Below are 24,171 nucleotides of genomic sequence, written 5' to 3'. Positions count from 1 at the left end.
GTAAGCAATAATTATTTAAATTAATTAGATCATTCATAGAACTGATTGTTTAAAAATGTTGGAGGCTTTGGAGAAATCTATTTCAATAGTGTACTTTATAGTTGAACTACTGTTTTTGGTAAGACTTGTCTTAAGTAACATTGGCTTGCCCATACTGTTTAGAAATCTACTCATTTTCTTTTCCCTTTGCCTTTCATCTTGTTTTCCCTTCATTTGGAAAAGAAAGTCTAATTTTACATAGTGAAGTTGTATTTTCTAGCCTTGCTTTGCTAGGTTTTATAGTGTTAATACTCTATTAAACAGTCTTCATATAGTATATCTGTATTCTCCTATTTGAATGTAAAATATTACTTATAACTGTACTTTCATGTTCTTGAGTCTTAATGGTAGGTTATTCATGAAAGAAGGTACAAGGAGTTAAAAAAAAGATAAAAGCAGAATTGTAAACGCATCTGCAACAGGATCATTTTTTTCTACTTCTTTATTGTGCTGTATTTGTCTTTTCAGCATTACCTGACTAAATGGAAGAGAAAGTGACATTAGATTTTTAGGAGATGCAGCCTCCTCTTTCCTCTTGGGTAGAGCATTTTGTGAGATTTTTATCTTTGTCCTGAAAACAAATCCCAGTTTTAATTTGAAAAGTTTGTATTACAAAGAAAGCTTTAAATAATGAGATGTTATGAACACTTTTATATGAACTTTCAGTAATGTGCTTAAAATATATATTTCATTTTACTTTAATCCTTTGTTGTAAGGAGTTTAAAATAGGCATATTTAATTTAAACTACAGTATTTTTGATGTCCCTTTCAATATCTTTTTCTTTGAAAAATTTTTTTCACTAGCTTATCACTAAGTAACTTTATTCAAGCAATTAGAAGAATTTTATATTTGTATAGAAAACTTCAGAATTAATTGGCTTTCTGCTTTAAAATTATGTGGGCTTTTGAAAGGAAGTGGTTTATGTCACTGAAGAAACTCATCTGGTTCAGAATGTTTTCAGATAGGTCTTAAGATTCTCTTTGTATGTACACCTACACTGGAAAAACTTAAAACCCTAATTGCTTAATTTAAAAATAATTTGCTTTAGATTCTCAAAACAGTTTATCATCTTCTTGTTAGAGCCAGTACCTTATAAGAATTGCATGAATGCTAAATACAGAGTTTTCTCTTAGGCTTAATTACTTTTTTTTTTCCAACCATAGAAATTATAATCTGATTACAGGTGTATACTTTCATATTTGATTCCTAAGCAGTTCTTTTAGTATGTTTTTGAGTGCTTAATGTATGTACATAAGCATTGCTAAGTACTGAGCAAGGAGTAGAATGGAAGCAAACAACAAAATTCATTTTAGTATTTAATTTTCATATTCATTTTTTATGAGAAAACCATGTGGTAGCCATTGGAGACATAGATCTAGGTCACAGACTTTTCTGTGGAGCTTTATAGTAGCTCCAGTATTCTCCTCGTCTTCAGGAGAATCTGGGGGTTAGGTGGAAGAAACTGAGGCCCAAGTAAAATAAATAAATGGAGTTAATTTCACATGAGTATTGAGGGGCAAATTGTAACTCAAAATGAGTTCTTTTGAACTCCATTGCTTTTTTCATGGTTACATAGTACTCGCGACAAAGTTTTATATTCTAAGAATTTAACCTTGTTCGGTGTGTTTTTGGTAAGTGTCTTAAGGATAAAATTAAATGCTTTGTTAAGGAAGTCATCTTTACCATCAGTGAGGTATTCAGAAATTACTTTCAAGTACTTTTTCTGCCAGTAATGACTTCACTAAGAGACAAGGCATTCATGTATAGGGAATTGGTATTAATTTCCAAATCCTTGCAAATGAACAGTCCTAAGAAATGAAGCCCTTTCTCGTTTAATTTTAAGTCACTTTTTGGTCTTCCATTTCTTGAGCAACAATTCTGTTTGATTTAAAATCTTGAAAAATTTAATTTTTTTTGTAGTTGCAGGCTTGGTGCCATTTTAGAGCAAAAGCTTAAATAAATAATAGTGTTTCTTGAGCAAACTAAAAAATTCAGATGAGGAAATGAAAGAAAAAACATTGTACCTAATCCCATTATCCAGAATTTAGAGTTAATAGCATTTTGATGCATTTAAGCAATAACAGTAGACAATATTAGTGATTACTTATATGCCGGATATTGTACTTTTTATCTCTGTTTTCTCCTTTAATATTCACAATAATCATATAGAGTAGAGGTTTTTTTTTTCAGATTTTATTTATTTTGAGAGAGTAGGGGGAGGCGGGGAGAGAGTCAGAGGGAGAGGGAGAAGCAGGCTCTCCACTGAGCAGGGACCCTGACGCAGGGCGTGATCCCAGGACCTGGGATCATGAACTGAGCTGAAGGCAGATGCTCAACTAAGCCACCCAGGCATCCCATGTAGGGATTATTTTTATCCTAGTTTTATACCTGGAGGATCAGAAGCTCAAAAATGACTAAACATCTTGCTCTAGGCCACGAAACTAGTACATGGCGAAACCAAGGTTTCTAGTAAGATGCTTCTAATACCAATGTCCTTCTCTCTCTCTCTCTCTCTCTCTCTCTCTCTCTCTCTCTCTTTTTTTTTTTTTAAAGATTTTATTTATTTATTTGAGGGAGAATGAGTGAGAGAGAGCATGAGAGAGGAGAAGGTCAGAGGGAGAAGCAGACTCCCCAAGGAGCTGAGAGCCCGATGCGGAACTCGATCCTAGAAGTCCGGGATCATGACCTGAGCCGAAGGCAGTTGCTCAACCAACTGAGCCACCCAGGCGCCCCCAATGTCCTTCTCTCTTTTATACATTGTTTGTGTACCTGTTTCTATATATAGAGAATATTAGGTTTTTTTTTTTTAATGGGACCACACATCACTTTTTAAACACATTATAACTTAATCATGTACCATATACTTTAAAAATTAAAAAAAATTTTTTTTCAATTTTATTTTTAATTGGGTAAAATACACATAACATAAAATTTACTACATTAACCATTTTTTATATGCATCCCATGCTTACTGCAGCATTATTCACAATAGGCAAGGTATGGATGCAACCAAATTAACCATTTTTAAGTGTATAGTTCAGTAATGTTAAGTATATTCACGGTATTTTGCAACCAGTCTCCAGAACTTTTTCATCTTGCAAAACTAAAACTCTGTATTCAAAACAGCTCTTCATTTCCCAGCCCCCCGCCCACCCCTAGCAACCATCCAGACTTTTTTTTGTATGCCAGCAAATTTAGGTTTTCATAGTATTCTGTTATTTAATCACTTACTCTAGGAACTTAAGGTTTTCAATTTATTATTACAAAAAACGCTTCGGCAAACATTTTGTACATTTGTATATTTTTTCAATTCTGTTAAAAAGATAATTATAGAGTAATATTGGATAGAGTAGCTAGCCAAAAAAGTATGGACATTTTTAATGCTTTTCTACATATTGTGAAGTTACCCTTTAGAAAGATTGTACTAATTTACTTCTTATATTTAATTTTTAATCGTAATAGCATTTCTGATATTTTATAAAGAATAATTGTATTTCACTGATGGATTATATATTTGTATTGAAGTTTTCTTTCACTAATTGTTTAGAGTCAAAGATGGTGACTTTTTTATGCCATTTTTGGGAGGCTTGCTGTGATGATGGTCACTCATGTGTTCCTGAAAATTTTTTTGTGCTGCATTGTGCATGCTGTTACATAGGTTGGTATTGTATAAAATACCACTTATTCTTGAGAAAACAGTATCTGACTTAGAAGTTTCTAGTTTAAGTAAAATAGTCTATGATGTGCTATTGGCACATAGAAAATGCTCACCAAGGGCTAACTGACTTCATTCAAAGAAAGGAAGTGCTCTTTCACTACCAAGGAACAAGCGCAGTTAAAAGGTGATTCTATTAAAGGCTAATGCACTGGGGTGCTTAAATGACTTCTGACTTCTTAAAAAAAATCAATTAACATAGTGTATCGTTAGTTTCAATGGTAGAGTCCAATGTTTCATCAGTTGCATGTTCTCATTACATCAAGTGCCCTCCAGTGGCTACATTTTTAGACTTTTTTTTCACCATTCATGATGTTTTCGTATAAGCCCCTTTTGGCTCTTCTCTCTCCTTAGTCATTTTAAACAGCCTGATATAGATTCTCCTATATATTTCTTTATTTTCACATAATATGTAAAAAGAGACATAACAATACAAGGATTTTTTTCCATTAATGTTTTATTAAAATACTGTAATTTCATTTTCCTTATAATACATTGTTAGCTGGTATATTTCCAACTTACTCTTTTTGGTGATTTTATAATATTCCATGATGTGGCTGTGCTACAGTTTATTAAAAATATACTGTATTGGAGGATATTCATTTTATTCCCAATTTTTGTTTCTATGAAGAACGCTGTTTATAGAACATTTGCAAACCATATCCTTACAAGCCAGGGCTTTTGATGTTATGAGATAGATCTGTAGTGGGGGTGCTATGTTGAAAGGTGTATTGTTTGCTTTAAATAGGTGTGGCTATTCTTTATGAAAGTTACTGTGGTTCATCCCTTTTCCAGCAGTAGGTATTAGTACTTTTATTGATTTGGGGAGTCTGACAAGTGAGAAATTAATGTATTGTTGCTATTTTAGTTTGCATTTCTATGATCATTAATGAAGTCAAGTATGTTCATATATTCATTTGGCATTCGAACTTTCTTCTGTGGATTGGTAATTGTATCCTTTGCCCATTTTTAATTAGGTTGTCTTTTCCTTACTAATTTGAAGTCTTTATATTATACAGATACTAATTTAAAGAAATATTGAGTATAATTGACATACAATGTTGTATTACTTTCAAGTGTACTACATAATGATTCATCAATTCTATACATTACTCAATGCTTACCACAGTAAGTGTAATCAACATGTTACCATGTGACATTATTATTGACTTTATTCCCTGTGCTGTACTTTTCAACTCCATGACTGTTTTATAACTGGAAGTTTATACCTCTTAATCTCCTTCACCTATCTCCTCACCCACCTCCCCTCTGGCAACCTTTGTATTTGAGAGGGTTTGTTTGTTCATTTGTTTTTTAGATTCCACATAATGAAATCATGTGATATTTGTCTTTTCTCTGACTTAGTTCACTTAGCTTAACTTTCTCTAGGTCTATCCATGTTGTTACAAATAGCAAGATTTCATTCATTTATTATGGTTGAATAATATTCCTCTCTGTGTGTGTGTGTGTGTGTGTGTGTGTGCACACGCACGTGCGTATGTATGTATCACATCTTTATCCATTCATTGATTGATGGACACTTCAGTTGTTTCCATGTCTTGGCTATGGTAAATAATGCTGCAGTAAACATTGAGTTGCATACATCTTTTCAAATTAATATGTTTGTTTTCTTTGAGTAAATACCCAGTAGTGGAATAACTGTATCATATGATATTTTTATTTTTAATTTTTTGAGGAGCCTCCATACATACTGTTTTCCACAGTGGTTGTACCAGTTTGCATTCCCAACAGCTGTGCACGAGGGTTCCCTTTTCTCCATATCCTTGCCAACACTTGTTTTGTCCTGTCTTTTGGATACTAGCCTTTCTGATAGGTGTGAAGGGATGCTTCATTGTGGTTTTGATTTACATTTCCCTGATCCTGAGTGATGTTGAGCATCTTTTCATGTGGCTGTTGGCTATTTGTCTTCTTTGGAAAAATGTCTGTTCAGGTCTTCTGCCTGTTTTGTAATCAGATTATTTTTTGGTGTTATGTGAGTTCTTTATATATTTTGGATATTAACCCCTTGTTGGATATCATTGTTTGCAAATATCTTCTCCCATTCAGTAGGTTTCTTTTTGATTTTGTTGATGGTTTCCTTCACTGTTACTTTAGTGTATTTCCAATATTTTCTTTTTGTTTTTGTTCCCTTGCCTAAGGAGACATATCTGTAAATATATGGCTAAGGCCAGTGTCTGGGAGAGAGCTTTTTTTAGTTGTATGCATTGTAAATAATTTTCCCAGTCTTTATTTTCTTTATCATCTCTTTTTCTACATAAAAATTTAAAAACTTGATGACACTGTGTCTGTCTTGTTAACTTACCAGGTTCCAGTCTTGGATTTAACACCTCCCTCCCCCGCCTCAATCTCTAGGTTATAAACATTCTAAATTTTCTTTTGAGAGAATTACATGAATTTTTTTTTAATGTTTGACTTCTAAATCTTCTAAAATTTATTTTTGTGTGGTGTGTAAAGAAGGGTCAAACTTTATTTTCTTCCGGATTTTCAACGTATCAGCTTTTATGCTGTGATCAGTTGTGTGTGATATAGTAGGAGGGGATAGTAGCTCTCAAATTAGATCAGTATTGTTTTGCATACTAGCTCTGTCATTTGTTATCTGCATGACTGGTAAAGTGACTGGATTTTTCTGAGACTTTCTTTAAAATCGCAATAATGTTATCTACTTCAAATGTATTAAGATTTATTTAACCCAGCTTCTGCTATATAGTAGTCTCTTAAAACAATGCTTGTTTCCCGTATCTTCTTCCTTTTACTAATTGCTTTAAAATTCATTACATTTGTTATCAGGGAATTATCTCTGGGTATGGGTAATGTTCAGTTTTATCAGGTCTTCTTAAATCATTTGGGAATGACTCTTGGTCCCACATAAGAATTCACTATGCTGTCTGCAGTTAGTATATGACCTTTTGTATATGCTTTTAAAATTTCATTTTTTTTTTTTTTAAGGATTTTTCAGTGCAGTAGCCTCTTCTGTCTTTAAGGCCATGTTCTTGGAAGATCCCAAAGGTAGAATTTAGGAAAGAAATTGAAGACTAAGTAGGAATAAGGATTAAGATAAACCTATGTAGGCCAGGGTGTGTGTGTATATGTGTGTATTTTACAGTCCTCAAAATAAAAGTGTGAATAACACCTAGTTAATGAGAATATTAATGAAATTTAATACCTTTTAAATTTGAATTATAACAGTTTAATTTTTACTTACCTCTTTTTAAATTGGACCTCTTTCTTGAAGTTTTCAACAAGGTTCTTGTAAACTTTCTCCTTATTTCAGCTCGTATCTGTAGTATGAGACTTTTCCTCAGTGCCTTTTCCTCTGTCCAGATGTTTAGTGTGTTACTGATTTTATAACTGAAAGTTGATTCTCACTCCTAGTTTCCACAGTAATTTGGAGAAGAGCAGAGGTACTCGTGTAGATTGCTTGGATTTATACTCCATTTGAACCACTTACTAGCTATGGGTCTTTAGCAAATTTCTTAACCTTGTGTGTCACAAGTTCCTCATTTGCAAAATTAGGATAATAATCTTATTTTTAGGGTAGTTACAGTGTTGAATGAAGTCATATATTAAGCCATTATAGCATGTCTTGGCACAGTTAGGAGCTCATTAAATTTAGTTATTCTGTATTGAGGTGTTTCTCAAATATACATTCATGCCTAAATTTAAGATGTGAAGTATTAAGAAGATTTGTTAGGGAGAGTCTCATGGGTGGATAATCCCAGGAATAGGAGTATAGATGAAGTTTCTCAGGGAAAGCTTAGAGTAAGTGAGAGAAGGTCTAGGAAAGAATGATTAGGGACACTGATATATATATTTGAAGATTTATTTATTTATTTATTTATTTGACAGAGAAATCACAAGTAGGCAGAAGTAGGCAGAGCAGCAGGCAGAGAGAGAGGGAGAATCAGGCTCCCCGCTGAGCAGAGAGCCCGATGTGGGGCTCGATCCCAGGACCCTGAGATCATGACCTGAGCTGAAGGCAGAGGCTTAATCCACTGAACCACCCAGGCGCCCCTGATATATATATTTGAAAGATACATTTTATTCTGTAAAATAAAAAGGCTTTGTTCCTAATTCTGGTCTAACAAAATTTTTATCACAGCATTATTAACAAAATGTCAATGGCTTTTTTAAAAGGAAAATTATTAGTAGTATAGTACTGTCTTTATTCTTTAACTCTTGAAGTAGCCAGAATTTTATTGCTATAGAATGCTTAAAGTACTGTAATTTAAATTCATTATATATATTAGATTTTAAATTTTGTGGCTGCTACTTGGAGGTGTATAATCTAAAGTAATAAACAGGTTGAAATCTGTTCATCTAAAGTTTTTTAGTTTTTAAAGATTGCTGGCTCAGCAATATTTATATTGAAACCTGATCCCAGTGAATATTTTGGGGTAAAACTTTTTCTTCTGTGTGATAGCTGATGGTGCTGCATGGTGGATTTGATGAGGCAAATTTTTCTATATAAAAAGTTTTAAAGTGAAAAAATAATTCATACTGAATAAATCACAGTCAGTGCAGCTGTAATATTGAAGGAAGTGGTTTATTCTCTGTAACCTAGTTGATGTACTTTTTGAATGTACATCTGGTAACTAGAATTTAAATATGTAGTCAGATTCACTGAAATGATTTCATATCTGAAGTAGTTGTTTTTCATTGAAAATTTAACACTGGTTTCTTTGAAATTTTGAAAAATCTTCTTTTTGTGTGTGAGTATACCTATATGTACTGATGTATTTGAAACGTTTTTAGGAACAGTAATGATTGATGGCAAATGATTGATACTTACTTGGAAATCCCCCCACCACTCCAACCCCCTTTTCTTTCTAAGTAATCTTGAATGTTTTTTAAATTCACGGTGTTTTGATCCGAGTGACTTTAAATTGTAAATTTATCTTACATGAAGAGTCTGTTACAGATTTATTTTGAATGTTTCTATCTTAACCTTATAAGTCTACACAATTATTTTCTCTTTCTGAAATTTTTCAAATCATCTAGTCATCTATTTTTCTCAATATCAAAGTAATATATACTTAATTAGAAAAAAGGGGAAAAGTCACTCATGATTTTCTTACCCAGCGATAATAGTTTTGTGTTTTGCCATATTTTTTCAATTTTTTCCTGTGCATATTTATTCTTTATCTCATTGAGGTTTTTGCATATAATTATTATACATACAATTTTATATCCTATTCTTTCTTTACATTTTATATCTGTCTGGGCACACACTTTTAAATACAGAGTGAATTTTTATTCAGTGAATTGAAAAACACTGATTAAAAAATCATGAAAAGCATTTTTAATTTAAAACAAAAACTAGTGTTTTATATTAGTGTTTTTACATCTTTATAGGTACTTCAAATTTAAAATTATTTAATGCCATCACGAGAACAAGCCTACATTTTGAACGTGTCCCTTGTAATATTTCTTATGTTTAGTTGGGAATTTTACATGGGAAAAAACCAAACACACCTTTGTTATTTTTAATTGGTTTTAAGAGTATTATTTCCTAGATAACTAGTCCTCTATTTGATGTGCCCGATATTATTAAAATGTTAATAACTTTTACAGTTGGTGTTATTTAGAGATTAATTACATGCATACGGGGGAGAGATTCTCACTGAGTAGGCTAACTAGTTATTTTTAAAAATAGGATTGTGAGGGCAGGAACCTTAAAAGGTCATCTGAACTAATTTCCTGACTCGAGGCAGATCTTCAAACATCTTTTTAGGTATGAACCTGAAACCAGTCAACAAGAGGTAGGTGGTTGTAATTTGCAAAGAATGTTAATCTGGGCTGATCAAATTGTTTAACTTACATGAACATCACTTCTTTATTTATAAATTTATTTTTATCCCGATAAATTATTCTCAGTTACTTTTCTGTCTCAGGACATCTGAGAGATACAATACTTTGTCAGCATCAGTATCTTCCAGTGACAAGGATTTTCAAAGGAAGAGGGACAAGGATGGTCTTGTTCTTTCCTCCACTTTCCTTCTCTTCCCAAGCTGAGAATCACTGGCTTAGAGAATATATTACTTTTTTCCATCTATAAAATTATGTAATCTTATTAAATATTTGAGTGACTAGTATGTATGTACCAGGCACTGGACTGGATGTTGTGGAAAACATCACAAAGTACCCTTCTGGAGCTCATAGGTTAGTCGGAGAGAGAAGGCACATATTTTATATTGATATTTTACAGTATAGTCAGAAAACAATATATGCTGTATGAGAATATCCAGTAAAGGTTTTTGACTTCAAGTCATACCATTTTGGTCTGGAGTTCTCATTGGTAAGAATTTGGGAGTATCATGTGTGAACCTAAAATCGATAGCCTTATGCGATGATGTATGCTTTAGAGCCTAAATATCACTTTCCCCTCCTAAAATCAGCATCAGCAAAAGGTTAAGGAGTTAGTATGCATGTATTTGTTATTAGGGGAACATTAGCCTATCCTTCTGGTTTCCCACTGGAATTTAAAATTGTATTAGAAACTTCTTTGCTAACCAGAGAATGATTTTTTTTTTAAAGATTTTATTTATTTATTTGACAGAGATCACAAGTAGGCAGAGAGGCAGGCACAGAGAGAGAGGAGGAAGCAGGCTCCCTGCTGAGCAGAGAGCCCGATGTGGGGCTTGATCCCAGGACCTTGGGACCATGACCCGAGCCAAAGGCAGAGGTTCAACCCACTGAGCCACCCAGGCGCCCCGGCCAGAGAATGATTGAACTACTAGGCTCTAAGCAAATAGATTCTTCAGAGATTTTGAAATGCAAACATTAAAGGAAATCAGAATTACTGATTTTAACAACTTATCTGAAGCATCTGAGTAGCTACTAATGATTAACCTCGCTAAAATCACAAAATCATCATCTTGACAAAGCATTGACAGTTTATAGAGATTTGTTTGAGCAGTTTTGTATACATTTAACTTCAAAATAAACCTGGTTCAGTAGTCTTGGGAAAATCAAGCCCATGAAGTCTGGAGGCGGTACAACCAGAAATGGGAAAGGGGAACATGCCTTGGAAGCAGCCCAGAGAAAAGAAGCAGAATTTCCGTAAGACATGTGATCTTTAGAAATCTACTTAAATTTTTCATCTGTAAAAGGGGGTCCTGGACCACACGATTTCTAAAAATAAAGCCCACAAAATTGCCTTGACTGCATGAATCTAAACTCCATGGAAGGATTCTACAAGGAATGTGAACACTTACTTTCTGCCTACACCTGTATTCGTTAGAGTTCCTCCGTGGCCTGCATGCCTTGTCATCCGTCCCTTTCCAGAGGCTGCCTCATCTGTTCCCAGGCCATAAGTTGCTTCCTGTGTTTAAATAGGGCTCTCCTTTCTTCTGTTCTGCAAACGTGATTATCCAGGTTTCTATCCAATTTCTCTTTGCCTTGAAAGAATCTCAGACCCAATGTGTTCTATATTCGTATCTGATTTAGAGTCCTAGGGATTAAGATCTTGATTTGTTGCCTCCCTGACATTTAATTCCTCATCACGATGTACGGATGTATTTTGCCCTCCTGCCCGTTTGCTCTTTCTCACTCCCTGTGCTGTGGTACTTGCTCAGCTATAGTCGTAGCACTTGTCTCCCACAAAATTCTCTTTAATCTCTGTGTATTTTCTTTCAGTCTTGTCTGTCTACATGTCTGTCACATTTAGAATGAAAATTACCTGAAAACAGAGACTGTTACTCATCTTTGTGTCCCCAGTGCCAAGAACATGTTATAATTTAACTTGCAAAACTCTCAAGACCCGAGATAGTATCTAAGCAGTGTTTAAAAAAATAAGTTGGTGGCAATCCCGGTCTATTTAGGAGGAGGCAGTTTCTGTATGGACTTTTGTAATTTTGCACTTGATGAAAGGACCAATCAAGAGAAGCAAGACACTGATAGCAGATTTCTTTTAGTTCTTGGGAATATATTTTCTTTTCGGTAATGACAAAACCATCTGCTCTGTCTTCCTTGCTGGAAAATTTGGAAACTGTTACTTATCTCACCTGCTTACATACATCCAGGTATCATATAGTTCTAATTTTACCTTGTAATTGCTTGGATATCCCTTTCATTGTCTCCAATCGTTCTTATCTTGGGTCAATGCATAGAATTTCTTGCATGTGTTAGGACAACAGTTTTCTAACTGTTCTCTCTCCAGTCTTGCCTTCATAATCCATTTTCCATGCTGTGGTCAGAGTGAGTTTTAAAAGCTCTGATACTTTATTCTAATACTTTAATTCTGTTGGTCTTTTTTTTTATTAACATATAATGTATTATAAGTCCCAGAGGTGCAGGTCTGTGAATCGCCAGGTTTACACACCTCACAGCACTCACCATAGCACATACCCTCCCCAATGTCCATAACCCCACCACACTCTCCCTACCCCTTCCCCCCCAGCAAACCTCAGTTTGTTTTGTGAGATTAAGAGTCTCTTATGGTTTGTCTCCCTCCCGATCCCATCTTGTTTCATTTATTATTTTCCTACCCCCCAAGCCCCCCACATTACATCTCCACTTCCTCATATCAGGGAGATCATATGATAGTTGTCTTTCTCTGATTGACTTATTTCGCTAAGCATAATATGTTGGTGAGTCTTCTTATATTTCATAATCAAGTTAAATTCCTCCGTGTTATTCATGGCCCTCAGTGTGTTGCCTGCTTTTCTTTTCTTATGTCTTACCCACTTACCCTCTTTCCCTGTGTACCAGCCATGCTGATCTACCAGCAGTCCTATTATTTCAGGCATTGTGTCTTATTTCCCAATCCCCTTTTCCTTATTTTGTCCTCCAAGATTCATTAGGAATATTTTAAAGGAAATTCTTTCAGTGTGGGTGGGTGGCACCTTTCCTGTACATTGATTTTGCCTGCATTGTCACAGTTCCCATGGTAGTATGTGTGTTACCTCTAGTAGACTTCTGTCTCTTGAGGATAGGAATTATGTTGTATTATTTTCTGTTTATCCTAGTACCTAGCGCAGTGTCACACAGTTGGCATATTTCTTCTCCCCATCATTAATATGTGATTGCCAGAGAGTAATATGTGTCTGTGGATACCCTGTTATCAAATGAGGAAAAGGAAGTTGGTATTTTGGTGATATTAGAGACCCACAGACTATGCTGCTTTCTGTCATCACTATGGAGCACTGAATACTTAATATATGTCACACGTTGCTCTAAACAGTTTAGATGTATTGGCTTATTTAAAATCTCATAACATCTCTGTAAGGTAGATTCCATTATTGTTATTTTGTAGATGAGGAACCTAGGCACAGAAGGAAGTTCTATAACTCATTTGAAGTCACATAGTTAATAGCAGAGCCTGGATTCCACCTAGGCTGTCTTGCAGCAGAGTCCATGTCTTAACCTACTTGACCAGACTGTGGTAAGTTGGAGGATTTTGACATGGAGTGGTTATGGGCGTTCTCCTGTGGAAGCATGAAAGTATGCAACTGGATCTACAGTTATTTTATTCTATTGCCAATTACACAGAGGAGACAGGTGTTTCTACCTCGTAGGCTCTCAGTAAATCTTTGTAGGATGAATCTGAGTCTTTGATCATACAGTGCTAAAGTTGGCCTCTGTGATTCCAGCATTATCAAGAAGCCTTGGCTTCCTTGTATGAATAATTTTAATGAAAATAACGGTATTTGCATGAACATGGAAATAGCATGGGCCATGGCCCTGGATGTGAGAAGACAAGAGGTGCGTGTGCCAGAAAATGTCAGTCTGCTTACGGGAGTAGTAGGGAAGAGATGAGTTTTGAAAGGTAAATCAGCCTTGAGGTCTTAAGGGCCTGACCTAAGTAGATGAGAAAGGAAAGGAAAGGACAAATTTGAGAAATGTTTATGGAGAAAAAGTAAATAGAATTAGTAGTATATAGAGGTTTTGAGAAAAGGGGGAATCAGAAATCAATAACTGGGATTTCAAGCTTGATTGGACAGTTGATCAGTTTGTGGGCAAGAAGATGAGTTAGGAGAGGATCTATGCATTTGAGATGGTGATTATAGGGTATAGAATGTGTATTTAATGCTTTTTCAAATAACTATAGAGCAGTCCTCACCTGGAGGAAAGTGTAGACCCTAAGGGAATGCTGCAGAGGGGACTCCAGAACCCCTCCCTGCGCCGTGCCCCCCCCCACCCCAGCAGAAAACTTTCCTGCGGAAGTATCAGCAGGACCAAGGCTGGGAAATCCGGCTCTAGAGCACATAAGGTGTGCAAGATAGAGTTACCATGACATTGTTCAGAAAAGTCACATTGATAATTCCCTTTTAGTTTTCATCTTTATTCCTTTAGAAATTTGTCAGAGCATTGGAAGAGCTAGGAGGCAATGATTTTGTTTGTTCACTTCAGCAGTCAGCAAACATGCATCAATAGGGTACAAAGTATCAAATATTTGCAGAAAGAGAGAAAGAAAAAATTTGCAGCCGTTACTGTCAAGGAGCTTCAGAGTCTAATGTCAAGGAGCTTCAGAGTCTAATCGAGAGGATTTTTTTCAGCATAGTGGAGCATTCTGAATATATAGTTGTCATTGAATGACTGGCTAGATGAATTTGGCACTTTTGTTTCCAAACACGAACTTTTCAGTAGTATGCGGTATTCAGGATCATTGGTGGGAAGAGTTTGGGTTGTGGGATGCTGATTCTGTTACTGTCAAGTAGGATTTATATTATTAACTTATAAGAAAAATCAAGAGTGCCCTGAAGAACAGTGTAGAAGGAAGTTTTTAGTGTTTTGAAGTATTTGACTTAATTTGTATGCTTTTCACTTAAACATTTTAAAAATTTTATTTATGTGACAGAGAAAGAGAGCACAAACTGGGGGTGGGGCAGCAGACTCCCTGCCAAGCAGGGAGTCCTGTGCAGGCTTGATCCCAGGACCCTGAAATCACGACCTGAGCTGAAATTAGATGCTTAACCAACTGAGCCACCCAGGCGCCCCTTCACTTAAACATTTTTAATTATAAAAATAATATAGTTGTATCTTAGAAGTATATACATTTTACACTTGATCTTAGCCAAAAGGCCAAGAAGCAATGTATGTACATTTTGAAATGAAAGTTACCTCCTTTTTATTATCCCTCTCTCTAGAGAGATAATAATCAATTATTATTAATATTGATAAATCAATTATCAAAGTGATAATCATTCACTTCTAAAAGTTCACTTCCATTCTTGTGGACTTTTTAATGCCGATAATATAGTGATATAGCATCTTTGCTATTTAATATTGTACTTGCTTTTTCCACTTAATGTGTCATGGGTTCCTTTTCATGAGTGTGGGTTTACTACTTTTATATCTGGATTGTTTGGATGTACTGTAATTTGTTTAACCGTTCCCTTATTGATGTACACCCACCTTTTTTTGCCATTACAGACAGCACCACAGTAAATAATCTTGTTCATACACCGTTCCACAGTCCTGTTAATATTTCTGTAGAACACATTGCCAGAAGTATAATGTACATAGTAAAATTTTTGACTTTATCACCTTTTTCTGTGCCAAAAGTGCATCAGGCTGTGCTCTTGCTAATAGTGTAAGATAGCACTCTTCTTCCTCTTTCCCTTGGCAACTCTAGATGCTAATAAAAAAGTAGAAATATTTCTACTTGTTCCTCTGCCCTGTCTCCCTCTCTGTCCTCTCTCCTACCACCTCCACTTTTTAGTCCTTTTCCTCAGTCCCTCTCCGATTTGTGTCTCCCCTTTCCACTGCTACACCTTTCTTTGACTTGTGTATCTTGACCTGGTGCTTTTATTGTTCACTTCTTTCTCTCTGAGTTGTTTTCTCTTGTTGGTTTGTAGGAACTCTTTTATTATTATTTTTTAATTATAATTTTATTTTGTTTTTCAGTGTTCCAAAGTTCACTGTTTATGCCCCACACCCAGTGCTCCATGCAGTATGTGCCCTCCTTAATACCCACCACTAGGTTCACCTATCCCCCCACCCCTCTCTCCAAAACCCTCAGTTTGTTTCTCAGAGGCCACAGTCTCTCATGCTTCATCTCTCCTTCCGATTTCCCCCAATTCACTTTTCTTTTCCTTCTCAGGAGTTCTTTTATTATATATATTAACCCCTTATATATATGTATATTTCCCCTATATATTTTATGTTCCCTTGTGGTATATTTAATGAGGGAGAAATCTTATATAAAACTCGTTAGTCTTACTTAAAGATTATAAATATATATTTATAAAGGAAATATTTTCTATAAAGATTTTATTTATTAGAGAGAGTGAGAATGCACAAGCAGCGGGGGAGGGGCAGAGGGAAAGGGAGAGACAGGCTTCCTGCTGAGCAGGGAGCGCATTGTGAGGCTCTGTTCCAGGACCCTGGGATCATGACCTGAGCAGAAGATAGAGGGTTAACTGACTGAGCCACTTAGGTGCCCCTATAAATATATTTTTATTTTTATGTTATTTTATTTTGTTTTAAGATTTTATTTATTTGATAGAGTGCGTGTACAAGCAGGGGGAGTGGCAGGAAGAGGGAGAGAGAGAAGCACAGACTCCCTGCTAAGCAGGGAGCCCCATGTGGGACCGGATCCCAGGACCCTGGGATCATGACCTGAGCCAAAGGCAGTTGTTTAACCATCTGAGCCACCGAGGTGGCCTATAAATATATTTTTATATTTTTCTTCTTTATATTCATATCTTTGATCAACAAAGAATTTATATATGATACACCACAGACGTATAATAGAACATTTCTTTCCATGGCCAGTATTCCCAATACAACATGGAATAACCCATCCTTTTCCCAACTGATTTGAAATACCACTTTGCATATACTGAATTTCTATTTGTAACTCTCTGTATATTCTTACATATTTTTGTATATACTCAAATGCTGTTCTTATGTATAAGAAATATATTCCTATTAATTGGTCCATTTGCAGATGCTCTGTTCTCATTCATCAAACTATTCTTATGGCCCCATTTTAATTTACTCCAGCTTTATAAGAGGTCTCGATATCTGGTACTTCAAGTCCCCTATTCTTCTTTTTTTTTTTTTTTAAATTTTTTTTTTAAGATTTTATTTATTTGACAGAGAGAGAGATCACAAGTAGGCAGAGAGGCAGTCAGAAAGAGAGGAGGAAGCAGGCTCCCTGCTGAGCAGAGAGCCTAATGCGAGTCCCCTATTATTCTTAATTTAAAAATTTTATTGGTTATTCTCTCACATTTACTCTTGCAGATGAACGTCAGCATCAGCTTGGCTTGTTTCTTCCCAAAATAGTCCCTTTGGATTTTGTACTACTGGATCATTCTTTTTTGTTGTTGTTGTTGTTGATATGTACTCTTTAAACTTACTTGTGTGATACTTAAGCAAATTAAGAAAAAAAAAACCAACAACCTGGGCTCAATCTAAAGATAAAGTATACTTTTGTGTTACTGTCTGTGACAAAGCCCAGTCTTACTCAGATTTTTGCCTGGTTGACCCTTAAATATGCTTTTTCTCAAATTATTTTTGCCTTCTCTTTATTTTCAGGGTCATGTCAAATTTCATTTGTTGAGACTTTCCTAATTAGATGCGTATTTTGAATTCTCTTATTGTTTCTATAACTCATCTCTACCACTTTATAATTATCTCCCAGGGTAGTGTATAAGCCCTTTGAGAATAGCCACCATGCAATTCATGTCTTTTCCTAAGCCCAGTTATATCACAGGCCACGGTTGTATAGCCTTTGTCAAATCAACTGATACCTCAGTTTTCCTAAAGTAAAGTGGGTATGATTATACATAGTTGGCATGGTTGTTATGAAGGCAAAAGAACATGTAAGCACCTAACAGGAATGCATATGAGAATGCCCATAGCAGGGCCAAATTGGCTTTCTAGAATGGAGATCTCTCAGGTTTAGGAGGTGGCTGGTATTAAGTGCAAGTAATAGAGAGTAAGTTGAGATTATTGTCCAAAGAAGAGATTGATGACAATTTGCAGAAGCAGTAGATCATCTCATGTCTTCAAAATGTAAACTCTTAGGGATTAATAATCATTAAACTCTCTGGAATGTTTGTTGTGGGCACAACACTGTTTTCATGTGCTATGGAGTATGTGAACATATGTATAAGACAGTTTCCACCCTCCCAAGAGCTGTCAGTCTAAAATTGAGTGTGCTTTAAGACCAAAAAAATAAATCAGAAATAGGTAAATCATGTGGATATGTAAGTTTACATTTTCAGTAAATTCAGCAAGAGTATGACGGTTGTGTGATGCTGGGGAAATTGAGCTTTGTATCTTTTACAAAGGCGTATACATTAAAAAAGATCTTCAGGGCAAGGGACCTAGATAATTTTGTATTTAAGAGAAAACTTAAGACACTGTTATTTAGATCTCAGTTGAGAAAAGAAGCAGTGAAGCCGTGGAGAAAGCATTCCATGAAGGAATAACTACAGGGACAAAAGAAGGCTTTGCTTTAGAGACAACTAGTATTTGAGAATGGTGAATTGGACGGATAGGGTGAAATGATTAAGTGCGGGTCCTGCCATGTCCTGTGAAGTCACTTAATTTCCTTGTGTCATTTTTTTCGTCTATAAAATAAGCAGGTTAAGCTTGATCAGCTGGGTAAGCTGTTTTTCCCATCTGAATGAAAAATCAAAATGATGATTGAGTCTCCTCCGTTTTCCTAGAGACTGAACACTAGTCACTAATACGTGAAATTTCAGAATGCAGATCTTTTTGTGATAGGTTTTACATGACTTGGGGGAGGACATTGATTATTTTTCTCTGGAATGGCACATTTTACTTTTACCTCCTAATGGGCTATTTGATTTAAAAATCATTTTAGTGGTTTGGGAGTCAGAGACCTAATACTGGACAGAAATCATTTATTTCGTTGTAACAGATGGTTTCCCACTTACAATGGTTCTACTTAGATGTTTTGACTTTACAGTGTTGCTGAAGATATGCATTCATTAGAAACCATACCTTGGATTTCAAATTTTGATCTTTATTCAGTTGATAATGTGGTGCTGTCTTCCTTCATGATGCTGGACAGTGGCGGTGAGCTGCACCTTCCAGTCACTCACCTGATCACGGGGGTCCACAGCCAGTATGCACACAGCCATTCTGTTTTTCACTTTCTGTACAGTATTCAGTAAATTACATTGGATACTCAACACTGTACTAAAAAGTAGGCTTTGCATTAGATGAGTTGTCCCAACTGTAGGTCAATGCAAATGTTCTGAGCATATTTAAAGTAGGCTGGGCTAAACTGTGAAGTTCTATAGGTTGGGTGTATTAAATACATTCTCAGCTTATGATATTTTCAGCTTCTGATGGGTTTATTGGGACCTGACTCCATTGTAGGTTGAGGATGATCTGTAGATCAGAAAACTGAAGCTAGCAAAATTAAGGTGCTTAAGCTGTAAGGTAGGTAGTAGCTAAGTAGTGGCAGAGCAGGAACCAGAAGCCATGCCTCCTTTTTCTGTGCAAGTATTCATTCCATACTGACATTTTTTGGACTTTCTGAAAATTTAATGCTCAGTTTTTTGAGGTATGTTATGCAGTGAATGAATTTCTAGTTGGTTGGGGAAGGTTGGAGAACACAGTAAACATTTCATACTTTTATGTGATGGCTTCAAATACTCATATGTGTCTCTTTGTGATCCATGACTGGTTATTTGAGTTATTAGTTCACTTCTGACCTATGTGTAGATTTTGCCTGGCATCAGTCTGATGGTAATTATGAGAGGAACTTTGTAATATGGTTGGGTAAGTGGAAGTGTATCACATTGCTGTTGACAACAGCTCAGTGGGAATTTATTGAATGTATCTTTTTTCTTTGTGGGTAACACCAAATTGAAATTAGCATATTTCCAAAATAGTCCAAGTCAAGTTTTATCAAAGGGAGGATTCTATAGGTAGAATTATTGAACCCCTTGAAATAGTGTGCAAAATTAGTGTGTATGGTGAGTTTTTCTGGCAAGTATTTCTCATTGTTTTTGTGAGCTTCTTAAAGGGGTGTGTGTCCTAAATAAAAAGATTTCAGAATTACTGCTCTAGTGGGTGATAGAACTATAATACTAGACTTGTAAAAAAAAGATTTTTTCACTTAATTGAATTTTTGAAATACTACTTATTGTGTTTGATATCTTATAGATAAGAATCACTAGAAATGAAAAGGTTTTGTATTTATTGCATCCCACAGAAGTATTATAGGATCATATTGTGATTTTTGTGTTTAAGACCTTCTATGTCATTTTAGTTTTAGTTTTAGTTTTTTTTTAAAGTCAAAATTACAGTGTTCCAATGTACTACATGTGTAGGAAGTGGGAATTAGTCCTGGATAGCTTGGATTAAGACATTTCTGTGCTTTATGACTCTTCTCCCCTATTTGATAGAGGCCAAAATCCACCATGCCTCTTTGCCTTGCCCTAGGATGTCTTCCCTACCTACAGACACCAGCACTACCACCAACATCATCATCATCATCAGTACGGTGTGTCCTCCTTTTTTATCCCTGTCTCATCTCTCACTCCTCTCTACTTTTGCTATAACTCTGGAACTGCTTTTTTTCATAAAAATCAAACCTCTCTGTAATTTTCAGTGTTTTCCAAGTGGTTTTTCCACTTCTTGCCTTACTTCACTTATATTCTCTCAAACCTTAGGGCCTGGAATGTCAACTTTGTTCTCTTTACTGCCTTTTCCTTATTCCTCCATTCTTTTTTTTCCCCCTCAAGTCTCTGCTCCTTTGAAATTCCCATCTTTTGCCTAAATCACCTGTTCATTAGTCCTTACTGCTGTCATTTACTGAGCAACCTCGTTGTCCACTCTTCCTTGTTCATTGAATACTGGCAGTTGGCCTACAGTACTCTTCTTCAGCTTCAGTTCTTGATGATCGTAGCTTATTTGTGCATCAGTGTGGGAAAACACTGACAGAAGCCCCACCTGGACTTTCAGTTTCTTGACCACTTGATTTCCAGTGACCTTTAACTCCTTAGCAATTCACTCTGATTCCCCTCTTCCAGAATCATGAATTCACAGTCCTGTTCTGACCATGACTACCTAGTTGTGCTTCTCAGGTCATGACCTTCTCTTGACCTGTGGACCTCTCTTCTTTATCCCAGTGCTTCAGTACTCTTCCTTTGTCATTTTATTTGTTTAATCCCACTTAGGATTCCTGTTTGATTAATTTCAATAACTTTTCCTCCCATTTTGCCAGTACCTTTAACTGCCTTATTTCTTTGCTTTCTCCTTGCACCTGTTGGGTAGAAATGTAACCCTGAATGAAGTAGTTAATGCCTTTGCTGTGCCTATTCCTAAATGACTGATCATTGCTAGAAAAAGTCACAAAGAAAGGCAGAGTGATTCCATTATAAATTTATTATCACTGATCTTTTTAAAAGATGTTTTTATTTGAGTATCATTGACCCACAATGTTACCTTAGTTTCAGGTGTTACCACAGATCTTAAGTGGGCCTTCACTACTGTCCAGCCATTCCCCCTTGTATGATGACTATTGAAAACCATTTGCTTCACCAGTCCTTTTACTTCCCTTGTTCACCCTCAGTCTCACCAGGTCACTGGCTCCTTGTTACAGAGTAAATAGAAGCTAACCGTTAGGAATTTTCATCTTCCAGCTCCTCAACACACAAACCTACCTCCTGTATAGTAATATCTATCTTAATTTAGATTCGGCCTATGCTTCATATCCTATCCCTTTCTGCTTTCCCAGGAGTTCTAAAATATGTAATGTGATGTAATCTCTTCCTAATATTTTCAACCAGTCCCTCTCAGTGCTGTACTTTCTATCAGCTGACCTTTTTTTTTTTTTTTTTTAAAGATTTGTTTGAGAGAGAAAGATCACAAGTAGGCAGAGAGGCAGGCAGAGAGAGGGGGAAGCAGGCTACCCACCAAGCAGAGAGCCCGATGCGGGGCTCGATTCCAGGACCCTGAGATAATGACCTGAGCAGAAGGCAGAGGCTTAACCCACTGAGCCACCCAGGCGCCCCTCAGCTGACCCTTTTTGCTACCATTCTACCATAGCCCTCCCTTTCCACCAAACTTTTTAAGTGAGTCATTTGCACATGCCTGTAATCTCTCATCTAAAGCCGTTGGGACCAGAGTTGCCTCAGGAATCTGAAGTTTTGGAATGTAGAAAAGCATTACCATGTATGTACTACCTATGGTGTGATAACCTCAGTGGAATGGGGGGCTGCACCCTGTAATCATCATATTGTGATTTCTGACCTTGAAATGTATGACTTTTCACTTTAAGTGGGATAAATAAGGGCTATAATAGCCTTCATGTCAGTCCAGGTCAGGTTTTGCTTCCACATTAAAATAAGACAAAAACCTTAATTTTCCAGAGCTTTCACATTGTGGAAATGTGGATAGGAGATTGTGGCTAGGTACTGCCTCTGTTTTCTCATCTTCACTTTTTTAAATTTTTTTTAACCCATTGTGATGTTTCCTTCTCTCACTTCTCTCAGATGGCTCTTATGAACTCTACCAGTGACCTTTACTTGAGGCGATTATGTCACTAGTGAATGTTTCCCGAGACTTGGGCGGTGCCAGCCCCATCAGCCACTCTTCCCCTGGCTTCCTTGGCACCGCCCACCCCGGCCCTCCTCAGTCACCTTTTGCAGGCTCAGGGTCCCTGTAACGATTAAAGGCTGGATTTCTTTCAAGGCCCTGTCCTAGAACCACTTTTGTTCTTAGTCTGTATTCACTTGCTTTGTGATCTCACTTAGGTGTGTGCCTTCAACTACTAATCATGTGCTGATGAATCACAGATAGATGCTCCAGCCCACACCTGTCCTTGAGCTTGACTCTGTCTTCTCCTCTCTCTTGGTCTTCCTCTTACTTGCTTACATCATTTTGGTGGCTTCCTATTTTGTTAGAACAAGTGTTAGGCTCTCTGGCCTGGCCTGAGGGCTCCTGCGTGGCCTGGCTGCTGTCCCCGCTTCAGCTTCAGCTAGTGAGCTGTGTTCCCTTTCCCTTCTGCTCTTACTTCCTCTGAGGTCCACGCTGCCTCCCACAGCACAGTCACTGTGCAAGCTACTCTCTCCGTTCACAGTGCTCTTCCTTCTGTGTAGTTCACAGTGCTCTTCCTTTCTGTGTAGGTCTTTCCTTTTGCGTCATTGCTAAACTCTTAGCTTTCCTGTGGAAGCTTCTAATTTGTGTGCCCTGCCACCAAACCTTATGGTACCGTGTACATATTCCAACACTAATAATAGTTTTTTATTTTTGGTCACTTAGTACACTTTGTCCAGTCGATTTAAGCTCTCTCAGCACTGGGATTATGTCTGCTTTTGTTTGCCATTATATTTCCAGCATAGGGCTTGGCATAGAGTAGGCAAATAGCAAGCGTTTTGTATGCATTATATACATTAATTTACCTTTTCTAACTTAAAAAGTAATTTATGTACATGTATTTACCAGTGTAGCATGTGCAGTTTCCAGTTTTAAGTGGACCCAATCCTGATGGTAATATTACTGAAAATTACAAAGTTACATTCTAAAGAATTCCATAAATCACAGGTCTGTTTTTTAAATATCAAATGCATTAAAGTCTTTGACCTAGCTCATAATTGATCTTGTTCTTAATTCACTTTTTCTATATTGACCTCTTCCCCCATATCCTTGTTAGATATCAAATATCTTCCTAAGCCTAGTATTGTGTGCAAGTAAAGTATGTACAGTGTCCAGCACAATTCAGCAGCCTCTTAACTTGCTCATCAGTTTATAGGTATCACGGGATTAAAAATAGCTTAGCCATCTGCTAACTGACCAAACAATTTTAGTAGCATGAAAGGGCGTGGTAGGAGACAGGGACCTAGGGTCTAGGTATTCTGTCAGAGCAAGGCTTAGTGCAGAAACCACCTTGTAACCTCTTAATACTGAAACTTAAGAGTCAGTTCAAAATTAGGAAGAGATTTGGTGGAGGTTAAGCATAGCAGCATCCCAGTAGTAGGGGATTTCCCAGAATATAGGTAACAGAAAAATTTCAGCATTTTAATGTTCACTGAATTTTTTTAGGGAAAAGAATATGTATAAAGATACAAATTCTATAACACTAAATTATCATGCTGTATATTTATGTAGTATATAGTATGTAACATTTTCTAGAAATCAGCTTTAACTAACTAGCCCTTTACATTTTACTCTCTAATTAGGAAAATCAGTAGACTCCCAATCATCTCGAAGTGAATCTGAAATTGTGCCAAAAGTTGCTAAAATGACTGTGTCTGGAAAGAAGCAAACTATGGGATTCGAAGTGCCTGGGTAAGTTCTTAAGCCCTCCCCCATCTTTTTTTTGAAATCAGTATTGTCTTCCACTTGACTGTAAGAAAGAGAAACTACCTTAATAAATTTTGCATGATGTGTCAGTAAGGTTAAAGTAACATGGGTCCTCAGTGTGACATGGTATAAAGAAAAGGGGTTGAAAAATTAGGATTGA

The 24,171-nt window shown here is 36.3% G+C and overlaps 1 protein-coding gene across 1 annotated transcript in view; it reads left to right on the top strand.

Moving 5' to 3' along the window:
- The window catches only part of LOC111147527 (HBS1 like translational GTPase), an 84,333-nt gene that overhangs the window by 25,610 nt on the left and 34,552 nt on the right, over positions 1-24,171 (top strand). Inside the window, exon 5 of the mRNA XM_022503590.1 lies at positions 23,888-23,996. Coding sequence (XP_022359298.1) covers positions 23,888-23,996 — 109 coding nt within the window. The remainder of the gene's footprint in view (positions 1-23,887; positions 23,997-24,171) is intronic.

Source organism: Enhydra lutris, unplaced genomic scaffold (genome assembly GCF_002288905.1).
Source record: "Enhydra lutris kenyoni isolate GAN:26980312 unplaced genomic scaffold, ASM228890v2 scaffoldscaffold17, whole genome shotgun sequence".
NCBI lineage: Eukaryota > Metazoa > Chordata > Mammalia > Carnivora > Mustelidae > Enhydra > Enhydra lutris.
Note: the sequence above shows the minus strand (reverse complement) of the source record. Positions and strands in the feature narration are given on the sequence as shown.